At 41.9% G+C, this 13,430-nt stretch overlaps 2 protein-coding genes and 1 long non-coding RNA gene across 4 annotated transcripts; 2 read left to right on the top strand and 1 right to left on the bottom strand.

The window, feature by feature from the left end:
- Positions 1 to 779: 779 nt before the first annotated feature.
- Positions 780 to 2,154, bottom strand: LOC129591861 (uncharacterized). Its single transcript, XM_055487708.1, has 2 exons — positions 1,609 to 2,154; positions 780 to 1,013 (listed from the first exon to the last, which is right to left on the bottom strand). Exons 1-2 carry the CDS (start codon positions 1,876 to 1,878, stop codon positions 780 to 782), a joined length of 504 nt encoding a protein of 167 aa, XP_055343683.1. The 5' UTR covers positions 1,879 to 2,154.
- Positions 2,155 to 3,903: 1,749 nt separating this feature from the next.
- On the top strand, positions 3,904 to 7,829 carry LOC129592042 (uncharacterized). 2 transcript variants are annotated; one of them, XM_055487984.1, is made up of 3 exons: positions 3,904 to 3,923; positions 6,293 to 6,472; positions 6,885 to 7,829. In XM_055487984.1, the coding sequence occupies exons 2-3, from the start codon at positions 6,340 to 6,342 to the stop codon at positions 7,460 to 7,462; spliced, it is 711 nt and encodes a 236-aa protein (XP_055343959.1). In that variant the 5' UTR covers positions 3,904 to 3,923; positions 6,293 to 6,339; the 3' UTR covers positions 7,463 to 7,829. The 2 variants fall into 2 exon arrangements, with proteins under 2 accessions (XP_055343959.1, XP_055343958.1); XM_055487983.1 differs by lacking the exon at positions 3,904 to 3,923 and having other exon boundaries at positions 6,072 to 6,472.
- Positions 7,830 to 8,629: 800 nt separating this feature from the next.
- On the top strand, positions 8,630 to 9,415 carry LOC129592055 (uncharacterized). Its single transcript, XR_008690922.1, has 3 exons — positions 8,630 to 8,731; positions 8,864 to 9,182; positions 9,268 to 9,415. It is a non-coding gene; the product is annotated as an uncharacterized LOC129592055 (long non-coding RNA).
- Positions 9,416 to 13,430: the final 4,015 nt, after the last annotated feature.

Below are 13,430 nucleotides of genomic sequence, written 5' to 3'. Positions count from 1 at the left end.
GCTTGATTTCGGTTTGCTGCTACTGCCTCCTTGGATTTGCTGGAGACTGTGCTGCGTTTTGGTTTCTTCGATTTGCTGCCAGGCGGCGATGCATCTTCCTGATCAATGGATGCCGCGCCTGATGTATACAACACGCTCTTAAAAATCGCTCATTGCCATTCACAAGCACAAAGAAGGGGAGAATTTTTTATAAAATCTGAATCAACTCTTTTGTGCCTGTTTCATAAAGAATACCGTATAATGCAGATAATTAATTCTATCACAAATATCGTTACGTACTTTCGGATACCGTCGGGTGTTTGGACATTTTCCGCACAGTTTCCGGGTAGGGATGCTTATCCAGGAATTCCCGCCAGTGAGCGCCAACCAGCGCTAGAATCTTAGCCATCGGGGCATTTTCGTTAGCCGACATTAAAAGCGGTCGCATATACTCGCTGAATTCTTTATAATTGGTCAACGTCCGATAATTTTCGTCTGTGTATTTGATCTCGATGTTCCTTAGGTTATTGTCAGCACAAATTTTATCGGACGGCTGTGAAATACATCGCTGCCATTAAAAATTAAGAACGGTAGACCATACGCCTGTACAACCTACCGATAAAACGCTCGATGCAGCGAGGTCGGCACTGTCTTTTTTCCGACGTAAACTACTGCGGCTTGCTTTCTGCTTGGTCGCATCGGTTCCCTCCAAGACGGGCTCCTCCACAGATTCCTCTTCAGCAGCCACTGATGGCTTCTCCACTTTCGGCTTGCTCTTTTTGCTGCTTTTCTTACTTTTTTTACTGCTCTTCTTCTTGGGTGCGTTCTTTTTCTGGCCGGTGAGCAGCGGCAGGTTCCGGTTCTTCTTCTTCCTCACCGTCGTCCGTGACAGCGGCCGATGCACTCGGCGAATCAGTGTCCTGCGATCGGTACGGATGCAGGTTCATGCTGTTGGCACGAGCGGACAGATTGTAGCCGCCATCATCATCCTCGTCGTCGTCGGCTTGGTCTCCCGCCCGGCTGCGTTGATTTCGCTACACAAAACACAGCGTTAGCGTCCACAGACAAACAGATACCATGCAACAATGCACACAGAACAGGCTGAGTGTGTGGTGCTTTCGTTAATACGCAAGTACTGACGCAAACGTAAAATTGTGACATTGTTTATCGTCATGAAATAATAAAAATCCGTAATTCTGTGTATCTCCGTTCCGTAAATAGTTCATCCTATCCCGTCCTAATCCCGTCCTAACCTATCCTAATCCTATGAGCATCCCGTCCTAATCCTATGAGCATTTCCATTCCATCTCAGTCCATAATCAAGATATTGCAAAGTTTTAGTTTCCAATCATGACGAAAAACATTATCTTTGCAGACGTTGCTTTAGTGAAAGTATCAATGGCGGTATTGGCAGTTATAATTAAAAAAGGTACTCGTATACTAGTGAATAAAATGTATTAATCTAGATGTACAAAGTAGTATAAACAAGTGCTGAACTAACATAACGCGTAAGTATGCTTCATTAGGCAACAAACTAATTTTCAAAAAGGATTTAACAATTAGATCAGTGAGTTACAAAGTGCGTTTCACAATGCACAAAGCAGCTCTTGCGAATCATACGATTCTTACCCCAGCGAGTTCTGCTTGGCGACTGCCAGCCACTCCTGGCCCCGCGCTCCCAAACAAACCCGAACCGTCCGCAGAGGCTCCAGCGTAATAATCAGATGACGTCGCACTGGCGCTGGCACTGCTACGACTGCTGCGTTGCTGCTGTTGGCGCATCTGCTGCTGATAAGCAGCATAATACGCATTCATGTCAATTCCGGCCGGCTGGGGTCGGGAAGAACCCTTCGCAGGAGGGGGATTCCCCTCTTCATCTGAACTCCGATCGGAATCCATCCGTAAACAGCTTCAGGACAGCGATCACCTTAATTCATCCCATAGAGACAATATCCAAGAGATGTTCCAGAAGAGCTCTTAGGAGTTCAAACGGCGATAAAACACCGTAAAGTACAATTTTAAGTTGTTAAACTGGAGAATAACAGTTGTTGTACGTGGCAACTACAGACACGAAAGAAAAGTCCTTCCCAAAATGTGCATCCAGATCAGGATCTGATAGCGGAGATCCACTGGTCCTTACCATTAGCCTCTTTACTACGGTTCTTTCGTACATACTCGCGCAATCGTATTAAAACATGAACGACAGTGCGTGCACTGGCATAGCTGCACGGTCGTACTACAATACAGAAAAGTTAGTGGATGCGCATAAAGCCACTTTCGTTCCAGTGGTTATGAAAGTACGGTACTGTATTTACACTATAGCTGTTAGGGAAATATTATTTAAGCGCATACTTGGAAAATCTCTGTATGGTATGCACTTATCCAAAGTGTTCGAGATGAGGTGATGATTGTGGTTTCCATTACCAAAAGGCAAGGAACTGTAGTATTGGAACCGGAACCGGAAGCAAAATGTAAGCCAACCTGTAGTAAAGACAGCTTGGACGCCCGTGTATGCACGGGCGTTTTTCCTTATAGTTGTATACCTTTGGTAACTTTTCTAACGATAAATAATTATTACGACCACATTTTTATTAGCTTGGCTTCTTGATCCGCAGAGGATTATGTAAAAAGGGATATTTTTCCAGTTGGTCCTAAATTGATCATTCAACGCATTTTGTTGGATGATCAATTGATGCAGCATACCGGATGTCTGTCTGGACATACGTACCGGTACTGTAAGTATGGGCTGTATGGACATACCGGTAAGTACCGTCCATATCACGATATACCTATTATTTATTAGAGTTTACAGTTAGAGCACAAGACTTGTACATAAGCGTAGCTATACTGTACTATAATATACACAAGTACGCATTCATTTCTTTTTAAAGTACCGTATGTATAAGGCTACAAGTGACAATAAATAACGCAGTGATTTCTCATTCTTTGGCTTCAACGATTTCAGCATTAAGTTTATACTCATGCAAGAATTCCAAACATTTCACTCCAGCTTCAAACAAACAAACATCGGCACTGCATCTTCAAACAAATTCAATTTTGCCACATGCTTACAGATGACAGTAATAAATCGTATTAAATATATATACATAATTCTTTTAACTGCTCACTCCTTCGCGAGGAACGAACGATCCCAAAAGTGCTGTCAGGGCCAGAAGAAAATTCCGATGCACGTGAGAAACTTTCTGGATCGAATAGCAGTCTTTAAGATACCCAAACAGCGGAATATTACGCAGTTAAGTATTTATTGTGGACTTAAGCGCGCCATTACCGCAGCCCCGCGAATTATATAAATTATGTAGGCCGCATAGGTAATACCTTATTGTTAGCAAAAGTACAAAGTCAGAAATTAGAAATCTTACTCTACGCACAGGCACAGAGTAAACAGGCGATTCCATGAACACACCAGCTCTCTCGTGATTGCCGCCCTCTAAATCATCATATTTTTCTGCTTCCTCCACAACAACGATATTATTATCTTTTCGCTCCTCTCCAGCAAGGACAGCATCCTCCAGTTGCAAATTCGATTGTGGGAGGCGGCATGACAGACAAGTCAAAATCGTGGTAGATATGACGAATCCCACAACCAGCGCGAAGTGCACAAATGTATAACACGTACTGATAAGGAGATACAGCAGTTCTAGAGCATCCATTTCGCTCTGTGTCGGATTTAGGTCGCCAAATGCCTTGCTATGAATGTGGTGAAGGACCTCCGTGAATGGCACCTCGGCGGATTGAAAATATAAGGCACCGTACCGAATCCAGTTGTTTCCACATTCCACAGGAAGGCGAACAGCTTCCATTGCAGGACAAAGAATTGCAGGTCAGACAGGATCGTCGAAGGACTTTCTTTCTGGGCACGCGAGGCCGTCTTCTTGCATGATGGTTGTGCCGTAGGTGGCCATATGGACGGCGGTGTATTTCCGGTAAGGCAGCAAGAACGCCGCTAAAGGTCAATGTCTGTATTTAGTGCAACACGGTGCTTTAAGTTAGCTAGTTCTCAAGTCTACCATAAACGGGAAACATTTATCTAGCTCACTCGTAGGTGTATTATACATGACTGTAGATTGTGCTATGAATTAAAGAAAAGCAAGAATTACCATACTTGGAATGACCAGTGCTAAGGTCAACGAGCCCAGTGCTAAACAAACGTACGCCACGCTGCGCAATCTGGCTAGTCCAGCCTTTGGTATGACATGCAGTGATGGTGAGTGGGGCAGTAGTGTACATTTCTCGCAGTCTTTCTTTTCGGGCGCCATTTGTAGATTTTGAGGACAGCTTAAACAGTGCTCTATATGGCTTTGCTGATTACAGCTTAAATCAGTAATAAAATGTTCAACAACATGCAAAAAACTCGAAATACTGTTTGCCCAATAAAATGCGTCTGCGTTACGGAAAGCAAGACATTCCTTCTGTCTATCCTTGTGCTGTAGTACTATTAAAAAATGTTATGGTCGTGCTTTCGAATAGCCGACCGCGTAGGCACATCGAACAGTCCATTACAATGTACACACAGGTACAATATAGCAAGACATAGTCGGAGGAAGTTCTTGACTTAATTTCGGGATATCATACCTAGATCCGTTGTTGAGCACCGCGATAGGCGGGGCCGATTCGACATTCGGCTCCTGCACGTCAGTATTGTTAGCCAGTTATAAATCTCTAACCTGACACCATGGCCGTGTGCCTGGTAAACAATGGTGCGCATTGCCGCGAAACGCTCCAAATGCCGACGCGCATGGTGACTTATTAATCAAAGGGTCTTTTATAACTGAGTGGGTGGATCAGTGATCACGATGCAACTGCATTCTATAATTCGGCCCTTATTGCCAGCACGCAGAACATTAGGTGGAGCGGATGAAATCATACAACATTAGTGCTTGAGACAGTGCTCTTTGGAAAAGACAGTTTTTCCATCGGGAATGGGGAATACGTAACACAGGCTGCGAGCCACCAGAAAATACGAGGGCATGGTCAGAACAGCGTTACAATAAAATCGTTACTGGCCAGTTGCCCTTAAAAATGCATAATATGCACAACAGATACATACTTGTATCCATATTCTCACTTTAATTTCAAAGCGCCGATTTACTGCTGAGCGGTCAATCCGGCTCCTTACACAGATTGGCTAATGGTTTTTTGCAAACACTAAAATATATATCAGGATAAGTAGTAATATCTTTCTATCATGACAGCCTATCCTAGCACTCGAATAATAACACTATCGTCTGTAGTATCGGTGGGATGTGCATGGGCGAAAAATTTGATCGCTCAGGACATATGTATAATGGATTTGTAGCACATACCAAGTCCGGTCTTCTGCACCTCAACAATGTCATCATCGCCATGCTTAGAAGAACTAAGTAGAAGTTTGTTCAATTCGGCATTTCATCAAGGAAATAGTTTTTATTGATTTCCTTTGTTCTTTTTATTCATGGTCTGCTTTTGTAAAAAAAACAACTATACTTTTTACTGTCATTAATTTTAGGCTATTTTTATGCACCTGGAAATTTCTTGGCTTGCACGTTCGCGAATTCTTTTATTATATACCAATAATTAGAACATCTTTTGAGTCAGTGGTGCGCAGTGCGCAATGAGTAATACTTTAGTAGCCATAAATTTTAATGCCCCGGATGTCTCAAAATTGCCCTTTACGCCGATTGTTTTCTTGTGGTGTCTTAAAATTTTAACGTCGGCAGCAGCCAGGCAGGCGAGCATCGAAACACAAACCCCTCAAAAGGATTATAAGATTGAAGGTTCGGCATTTTCTTGTGCTTAAGACTGGGATGAATGGTCACCTTGGAAGAACACCCACATACCGCGTAGAATAGCGACCTTTAGCGTGGATAGAACTCATACATCAAACGTGTTATGCCGGTATTGATTTTAGTATCGACTGATTCGTGACGGTGGCTCCGTTGCTTCCGCGCAAGAATTCTTTAAAGTTGACATGCAGTGTTACCAGTACTGACAAGAAAGACTAGGTCCTACGGTAGATAGTCACGGTCTTGAGTTACGCCTAAGAAGAGCATATAACCAGGCTGCTGTTGTACTTTCCTCCGCAGTCAGAAACTCAGAGTGTGACTTGCAGGGAACTGGGAAGAACAGTAAATGTCTCCTGATAATCTAAGCAGAGCTTAGTTTTCTGTAGTTACTGGCTTCCGATAACCTTTGTAATTACATAGCCAAGTATAATCGGCAGAGCATCCGATTTATTCAATACAAGTCTCCCCATTTAAAACAACACGATTTTCACCTACTTCACAATTTTATAAATATTTGTCGGTATTAACAGAGTCGGCATTCGACTGTCCGCTATTCCGGCCTATCAGCTAAAAGAGGATGTCCGAAAAATCCGTTGAAACCCTTAAAACACCGGCCAAGGTCGTACCACCGGCAGGATCCTTCGAGTTGCGCAGTGTGGCATGGAGTTTATTGGTCTGTGGAGGACTTACAACTGTTTTGACCATCGCAAGTAAGTGATATACATATAAATTGTGGTGTCGGCTCAATTAAAATTAGATTCATTCTCTTCTGTAATCGAATATCTATGTATTTATATCTATAGAAGTATACATAGTTATATACCTACGTGAGCGTGTATGCGCTCGTAGTTCACATACTTGTTGTACCTACCCAATAATAGCGCTTTATTTCACATAAGGCAGTTAAAATATAAATAAGCACTTCAAAAGAATAAAAATTATGATAATGTATACGTACAGCCAATAAAATGTATAACCTAATTTATACAAATACGCAGTACGAGTATACAATTTCATTCCGCATTGTCAGCAGTGATATTATGACTAATATTATGACGATGACTTATTTGAAGTGTTGTGATTTATTTGTTGTGATTTATTTTAAGTTTCGTTCCTTTTTAGCAATATATTTTTTACCATATTGGACATTTGCCATGCTACACGTGTACAACTGCCTCGTACCGCTTCTGCTGCTGGTTGTGGGAATCAAGATCAAAGCTGTGGCGCGCCGCCTGGCTGCCGGAACCTGGAATCCAGCAGAAGAGCCAGACTACGTGTCTTACATGGTCAAACGCATGGTTTGTCCTCTGGGAATCATTCTGGTGGGCTTCAGTGACTTCTTCGGCACCCCTTCTTCTCCCACGGGCCTCTTTAATCAAGTGATCGCCATGGTCCAGACCAAGAACTGGGGCCACCTCAGTCCGACCGACTGGCAGGTGGAGACACTGGGAATTTTGTACATGGGCATCAACACCTCCCATTCGGTGGCCGGGTTGACCTTGGCGTTTGGTGCCATCGTGGGCACCACGGTGTGGATTAGCCGCGCCTATGATGCGGCCGCTTCCGGTCAGGTCAAAGATGATAAACCCGATCAGAAGGATCTAGTTAAAGCTGTGGATGGTACGAGCTGCATGGTGGAGAACGAGATGGAAAGAGAGGAGGAAAACGAACACGACAAGATGTTGGAAAGTGCCGCTTAATTGGACACGATGGCTGGTTGATTTGCCCTGACATATTTCATTCTGCGGCGTACCATGTGGCCATGGCATATATACCACCAGGCTTTGCATGACTGATACCTCCCGGTTTTTAGTCTAATTTTGAGTTTCCAGCCTGCTTATTTTTTGCAAATTCATCAAATATCTTGAAGAAGAACCAAGTTTGTTCAGCTACAAAGCAATAGAGCTTATTTTTAACTGACATGTGAGCACAGAGATACATACAGTATCTGTACGTTAAGATATGACAGCGTATTTTGCTTTTTCTCGCAATTTTGAGTTGGCATGTAGCATTCATATGAAAATTCTGTATACGTTTTTGCCAAAACGGATTAGCTTAAATTATGTACGTGGATAATTATCGGAATGTAAAAATTTTTTGTTCTTTGTCTGTAAGCGCAACCATACAACGTTGATCGACAATCACTAATAGTTGTAAGATTGTACCAGTAGAACACTTTTTCAAAATCAATGTGACAAATTCATTATAATAGAGTTTGTAGTGCGGAAAATCCGAGCAGTCACCGCCACCTTAATCCTAAAATAAAGTTAGTAAACTAATGCACAAATAAAAAAATCACAGTTACGTATTCTGTAAACACTTTTTTCTGTTGCAACCCATGTTTCAATTCAAAAACATATAAAAGATAGCAGTACACTGCAAGCAATAAGCGCGAAGATTAAAATATGCTACTAAAGCTCATATTTCTTTATTGTTAGTTCCTTAACTTTTTTATTTTTGTTAATTCTAGCGACAAGAACAGATTGCGAAGTGTTCTATCAAAATTACATAGTATCATCATCTTTGGTATTCTGGAAGAACAATTGAGCAACCACAGTGAAAGGCGCGCTGAAAGAAAAACCAACTTAATTATCACACCACGGAATAGTCACGGATTACAATATTTCCCAAATTGTTATGCTACCGCATTACCACGAGAAAAGATCATGGGCACCCGCAGACAATATTTCTGGTAATGATTAGAAGAGTAATGATTATGCTCGCATAGTCTGTGCGTAGAATACATCCTGTTCCCTGCCCTTAACAATGGTGCTTATGTATACTTGTGAAACAGTTTCCGTCGCAGAAAAAGTGCCCTTTGCAAAAAATTTTCTACCCTTGAGGAATTTGTCAATAGGATGATTAGGATCAGCACATGTGTGCACATGATGTTGTGTATTTATGTACACTGACAGCAGGGAATTCATACATGCGCCCATTTCATGATTAGCCCACTCACATAAGCTCAGGTAATCAACCAAATTAATCACGCTCCTGGGTTCCAGCATCTGCAATGAAATATTCACGTAATCGTATACTTGCTTATTTTGTAATACGTGCTATCCACTTTAGGTCGAGCCGTTATTTATTATATTTTTCAGTTACTCTGCGACATTCTCCTCTGCAAGAACCATAAACGGCACTCGCAACAGGAAATTCAGACTCCGAGCGAAACGAAACGCATTTTCTGAAAAGGTCACCTCGACAGCTGGACTTGCTGAGCTGTGCACCGTGGCAAACATTCGCTTGGACCGGGTGTACTGGTTAATGTTTTGGTTATTCCAAGTGAGTTTCTTAATGGAATAACTAATCACGGTTTCTTAATCAATTAAAAGTTAATGTAGTATATTAATGATGATCCAGTCAATAGCGTCTTCAGTTTACCAAAGGGTTCGTCCAGGGCCAACCCAAATGCCCCAGGTAATAAGAAGCGAGTAAAATTAATAATCATTACACAGACGCAGTTTCACAAATTGTTGGTAATCTACACACACTTTTTCTTTAGTCACGCGTTGATAATCTGCATATGCTCCAGTGCACCTTACCAACTAATATTATGACTCTGATGGCATGCACATGCTAATCTAAAGGATGGACTCAGATGCCTTTCGGAGACAACAGCCGCTGACGTCGGTCTGCTTGCGATTTCCCAATTACCGTATTCGATGGCGTGCCGTTTTTTACATTTAGTTTGGGTTCGGCCAACTGACGTATCTGTGGAAAGCGGCATTAATGTTCAAAAGGTCTTCCCTAGGCCTCCATCGTGTTCGCAACGACTAATAGGATGAAGTGATCCCTTGTGCCGTGGTGATCGGATGTTCTGGGGATGCTGTATTGTGCTATCAGTGCAAGCAATGCTACGGTGCGTTTCGCGGTGGATTTCGGAATTGTCATAGCTATCTAGATGTGTGCGCTTCGCGAAACGGCAACAGCACATCCAAACCCAAGGAACGCTGTCATTAATACCAATGTGGTGAAAACGGAAAACGACCTGGTCGGCGATGATTGTGAGAGCCCAAAACACTGGAGGACACCTATGTTTAAAACTCATTTGGCACATCGATCGACGCTACGCTGGTTCTCTACCTTGTATCGCTACTTACTTTATTAATTGTTCACTGACTATTATTACAAAAACAGGATGATCAAACGATTTATCGTAACCTAAACAAGCAGCTAAGAAAAGGTCATTCAAATACCGGCCGCGTAACCGGCTGAAACAGTGGTTTTGCTGTGAGGAATAACTATACCAATCAGTTTGCATGATAAGCCAAAATTTCAGAAAAATTCACTGCCAAACTACAGAAATGATTTCAACTGAACACACCAACACTTCAGCAGCGCAGAAACCGCTCAGAATCTCAATCTCTCAACAAACAAAGCAACCAATGAAAGCTGACGAACAACCATAAACAAGAAATGGGATGGATATTAGCCCACAATTATCTATGATTAACTACATTAATCATTCATTAATTTTGTAGCACACTTTCTTAGCCGGCACGAGGCGGTATGTATTATACTGGTGCGTGCGTACAAGAGCACGACTACACTATCCTTTGTATACTGTAGATCCCTGATGTTTGTCTTAATTAAACACCGTGTAATTTCCATACATACTAATATAAATGATATAATGTATAAAAGCGTTTGTAAACATTAAATATATTGTACTTTAGTTGAGCTGCGTTAGTACTCTACTTCGCATTTTCAAATGGTGGATTTGCTTACTCCATCGATTGGATGATCGCATGTTAAGCAGGTAATCCATTAGCAGTCCACGATGATTGCAGTGTTTGGTGTGTGTGGTCTCAGCCTCAAGCGCCTGCACAGTATCTAGCGGTTCCTTTGGGCATTTGGAACTTCAAAAGTTTATGATTGTACTCAACTGCAGTCATAGGGTTGTCATCCCACCCTGATTTTGAGGTGTGATGTAATGGGAATGTGAACGTGAAGTGATGGGAATGGTGGGATTGGTGGGACGAAAATAAAATTAGTTTTAATGAATTATATTTATTAAGGCTATTTTGCCGCAAACACTGCGACAAAATAGTTACTTCGATTATATTTTGAAATAAAACTTATTTTGCTGTTTTCATAAAGTAAAATGTTGTAAAACACTTATAAGTTATCACAAGTGAAAATGCATTGTCAACCAAATCAAATGGACGGTGGTGGAAGCGGCGAAGCGTACAGTAATGTCCAAAATGCTAAAGGTCTTGCCTATAAATTTTCCCCAAGCAGCGCTAGCCTTAATTATAAGGAAGAAAATTTGTAGCGCACAAAGTTATGCAGCATAACCGACGCACAGGTAATTTTGGCACAAAAAACACACATTTCTGGCAATGGAAATCATCCCATCACTTACCAATCCCATCATTCATCCCATCACATTATCACGGCCACAGTTTTTTGGCATGATGGGATTGGGAACAGGAACAGCGTGATTGTGATTGATGTGTGATGACGTGATGACAACCCTAACTGCAGATCCGTATGTAACTGTATACCGTCCAACACTTTCTACCCCATTTGATATACCTGCTACGGGTTTCTTCAACGTAATTAATGGTTGCTTCGTTAAAAACTTAAAATATGCTGTAAACAAAGGCAACGACACATTCAAATAGAAGTATGGCTTTTGATGCATCTTACAATGACAACGTTATGTATTCTGCAAAAGACCGATCGATAATTTTGTCAAGTTTGCAACGCCAGTTCGAGTAACAATTTAGTTATTGACAGTCAACCTGCGCGGGATGCATAAATCAAAAGGGAACGATGGTTTTATTTGGAAGGTCACCATGGTGTGGGTGATCCTGCTGCAGATATTTGGCTATTTCCTCCATCCCTTAAAAATTGTCCTAAGTGGGCTGCTTTCACTTGCCACGTTATGTGCATTTATGTTTCACTTATTGCTTGCGCCACCGCCATTTGGCTGTATATCAACGTCCAATCCTATAACACCGGTGGCTATACATTACGGTTTTCGAATAGGTTCACACTGATGGTCATGCATCTGATCGATGCCGCTGATCCGATTTTCAACTTGGTTTGCATGCTGTTGATGTGGTCGTCGAGCAAAAACATCCTTGAACTGATGCAAACGTTTGACGCTCATTATGGGAACTTGCTAACGCAACGGGATCGCTGGATAACTGTTACCACTATGATAATTTACAATTTTGCTATGGCAGTAAAGAACGCTTATGCCCACTACCAAGAGCAATCCTATCTGGCTAACGCAGAATACCTTAATGAAATGAGAAATCTCACTTTTCCAACTTTTACAATGTACGATGCGGAATTCGTTACTCATATCGCTTACGGATTTCATCGCATTGCTATTGTTGGAAGGGACGTCTTATTGGGTTTTCTGGTTTTCATAATGCTGATAGCGAGCGCGATACTGCGTCGAACTACGCGTGACCTTTATTCGCAGTTGTTAGTCAAGGATGGGATTGTTCCTGTTGACAGCTATTTGCAGCAACTGGAACTAACCAATCTTGTGAAAGAACTGGACCGATGCTTGTCGATCGTCGCTGGCATCAGATTTTGTGCTGCTTTAGCTAATACGATAAATTCAACATTCGACCTTAGCGCAGAAAATGACGTTAACAGGCCTGTTAACGTTATGGCAACAAATATTTTTGTTCTCTGTTTCTTGACCGCAGTCTGTGTATATTCAAACGAACAGGTACGAATCCGATCCGTAACTAATTTTAGGAACGACTTCACGCGCAAATTTATTCAGTTACCGATAATTATAAATGCTCGGCATTGATTCCGATTTTTGGTTTACTTGACCAAACCAAATTAGTGCTAGAATAAAACTAGTGCTAGTAGTGAAAATGCTAGTGCTAGAATAGTGCTAAACTAGTGCTAGAATAAAACGGATATAATTTGTAGCACCTTCGTACACCGTAAGTACACTCGTTACTGGTAAATTAAGTGCAACGTGGCAGTGTCATAGGGTCAGCGCCATACATATGTCTCCAAAGCATGCCTGAATGTTGGGAGGTTTTCGGACTGGACAAAAAGTGTCTGGATAGCGATCAGTCTTCGAGAAAAACCCGGTGCACCGTGTTTTACTTTAGCCAGCGTAGAAATTACACGGGCGTGCGCATTCCAGGTACGGTAGTACGGTAAATACTGTGAATACTGTACGTCATATATGAACTGACCATGCATGCTTTTGAATGAAAACCGATTTCTAGCACTAAAAGTATCCATTCTGCATGGCCTTGAATGTTAATCTGGCTACTTTCTAGGATGAAATCTTTGTTTGTAGGTCGCAGCTGCTTTGGTAAGCACGTTACTGGTTTTGCAGAGTTGGCAAACGCAAACAAAACTGTGAGCGCGGATAAATCACGCTAACAGTAACTATACAGTGGATAAGCCATTACATACCACTTTTATCTAGCCTGTTGACAAGACTAGAAGATGTATTTTACATTATCCATGCTGTGTTATAACGCGCAGCAACTAATCATTTTCATTTGTAATTTCGTATGTTATAATATTACAAGATGGGGTTTAACTGCGCCGGTTTGCTGGGGCTCATAGCAGTGACAACGATTATTTTAATACCACCCGTACGCGAAAATCTTTAATTAACGTTTTTAAGCAAACCAAGGTGTTGGACAGCATAGCGGTGGTCAGGTCCGT

Source organism: Paramacrobiotus metropolitanus, unplaced genomic scaffold (genome assembly GCF_019649055.1).
Source record: "Paramacrobiotus metropolitanus isolate TYO unplaced genomic scaffold, Prichtersi_v1.0 Parri_scaffold0000049, whole genome shotgun sequence".
Taxonomy (NCBI): Eukaryota; Metazoa; Tardigrada; class Eutardigrada; order Parachela; family Macrobiotidae; genus Paramacrobiotus; species Paramacrobiotus metropolitanus.
This window is presented reverse-complemented; position numbering and strand designations above follow the sequence as displayed.

Bases quoted from the DNA above. Each gene is read 5' to 3' on its own strand.
- LOC129591861 (XM_055487708.1), bottom strand. From the start codon at position 1,878: ATGGATTCCGATCGGAGTTCAGATGAAGAGGGGAATCCCCCTCCTGCG. The intron at 1,014-1,608 runs GTAAGAATCGTA...TGTTTTGTGTAG, and splicing joins GCCAAGCAGAACTCGCTGGG to CGAAATCAACGCAGCCGGGC.
- LOC129592042 (XM_055487984.1), top strand. From the start codon at position 6,340: ATGTCCGAAAAATCCGTTGAAACCCTTAAAACACCGGCCAAGGTCGTA. The intron at 6,473-6,884 runs GTAAGTGATATA...GTTCCTTTTTAG, and splicing joins AACTGTTTTGACCATCGCAA to CAATATATTTTTTACCATAT.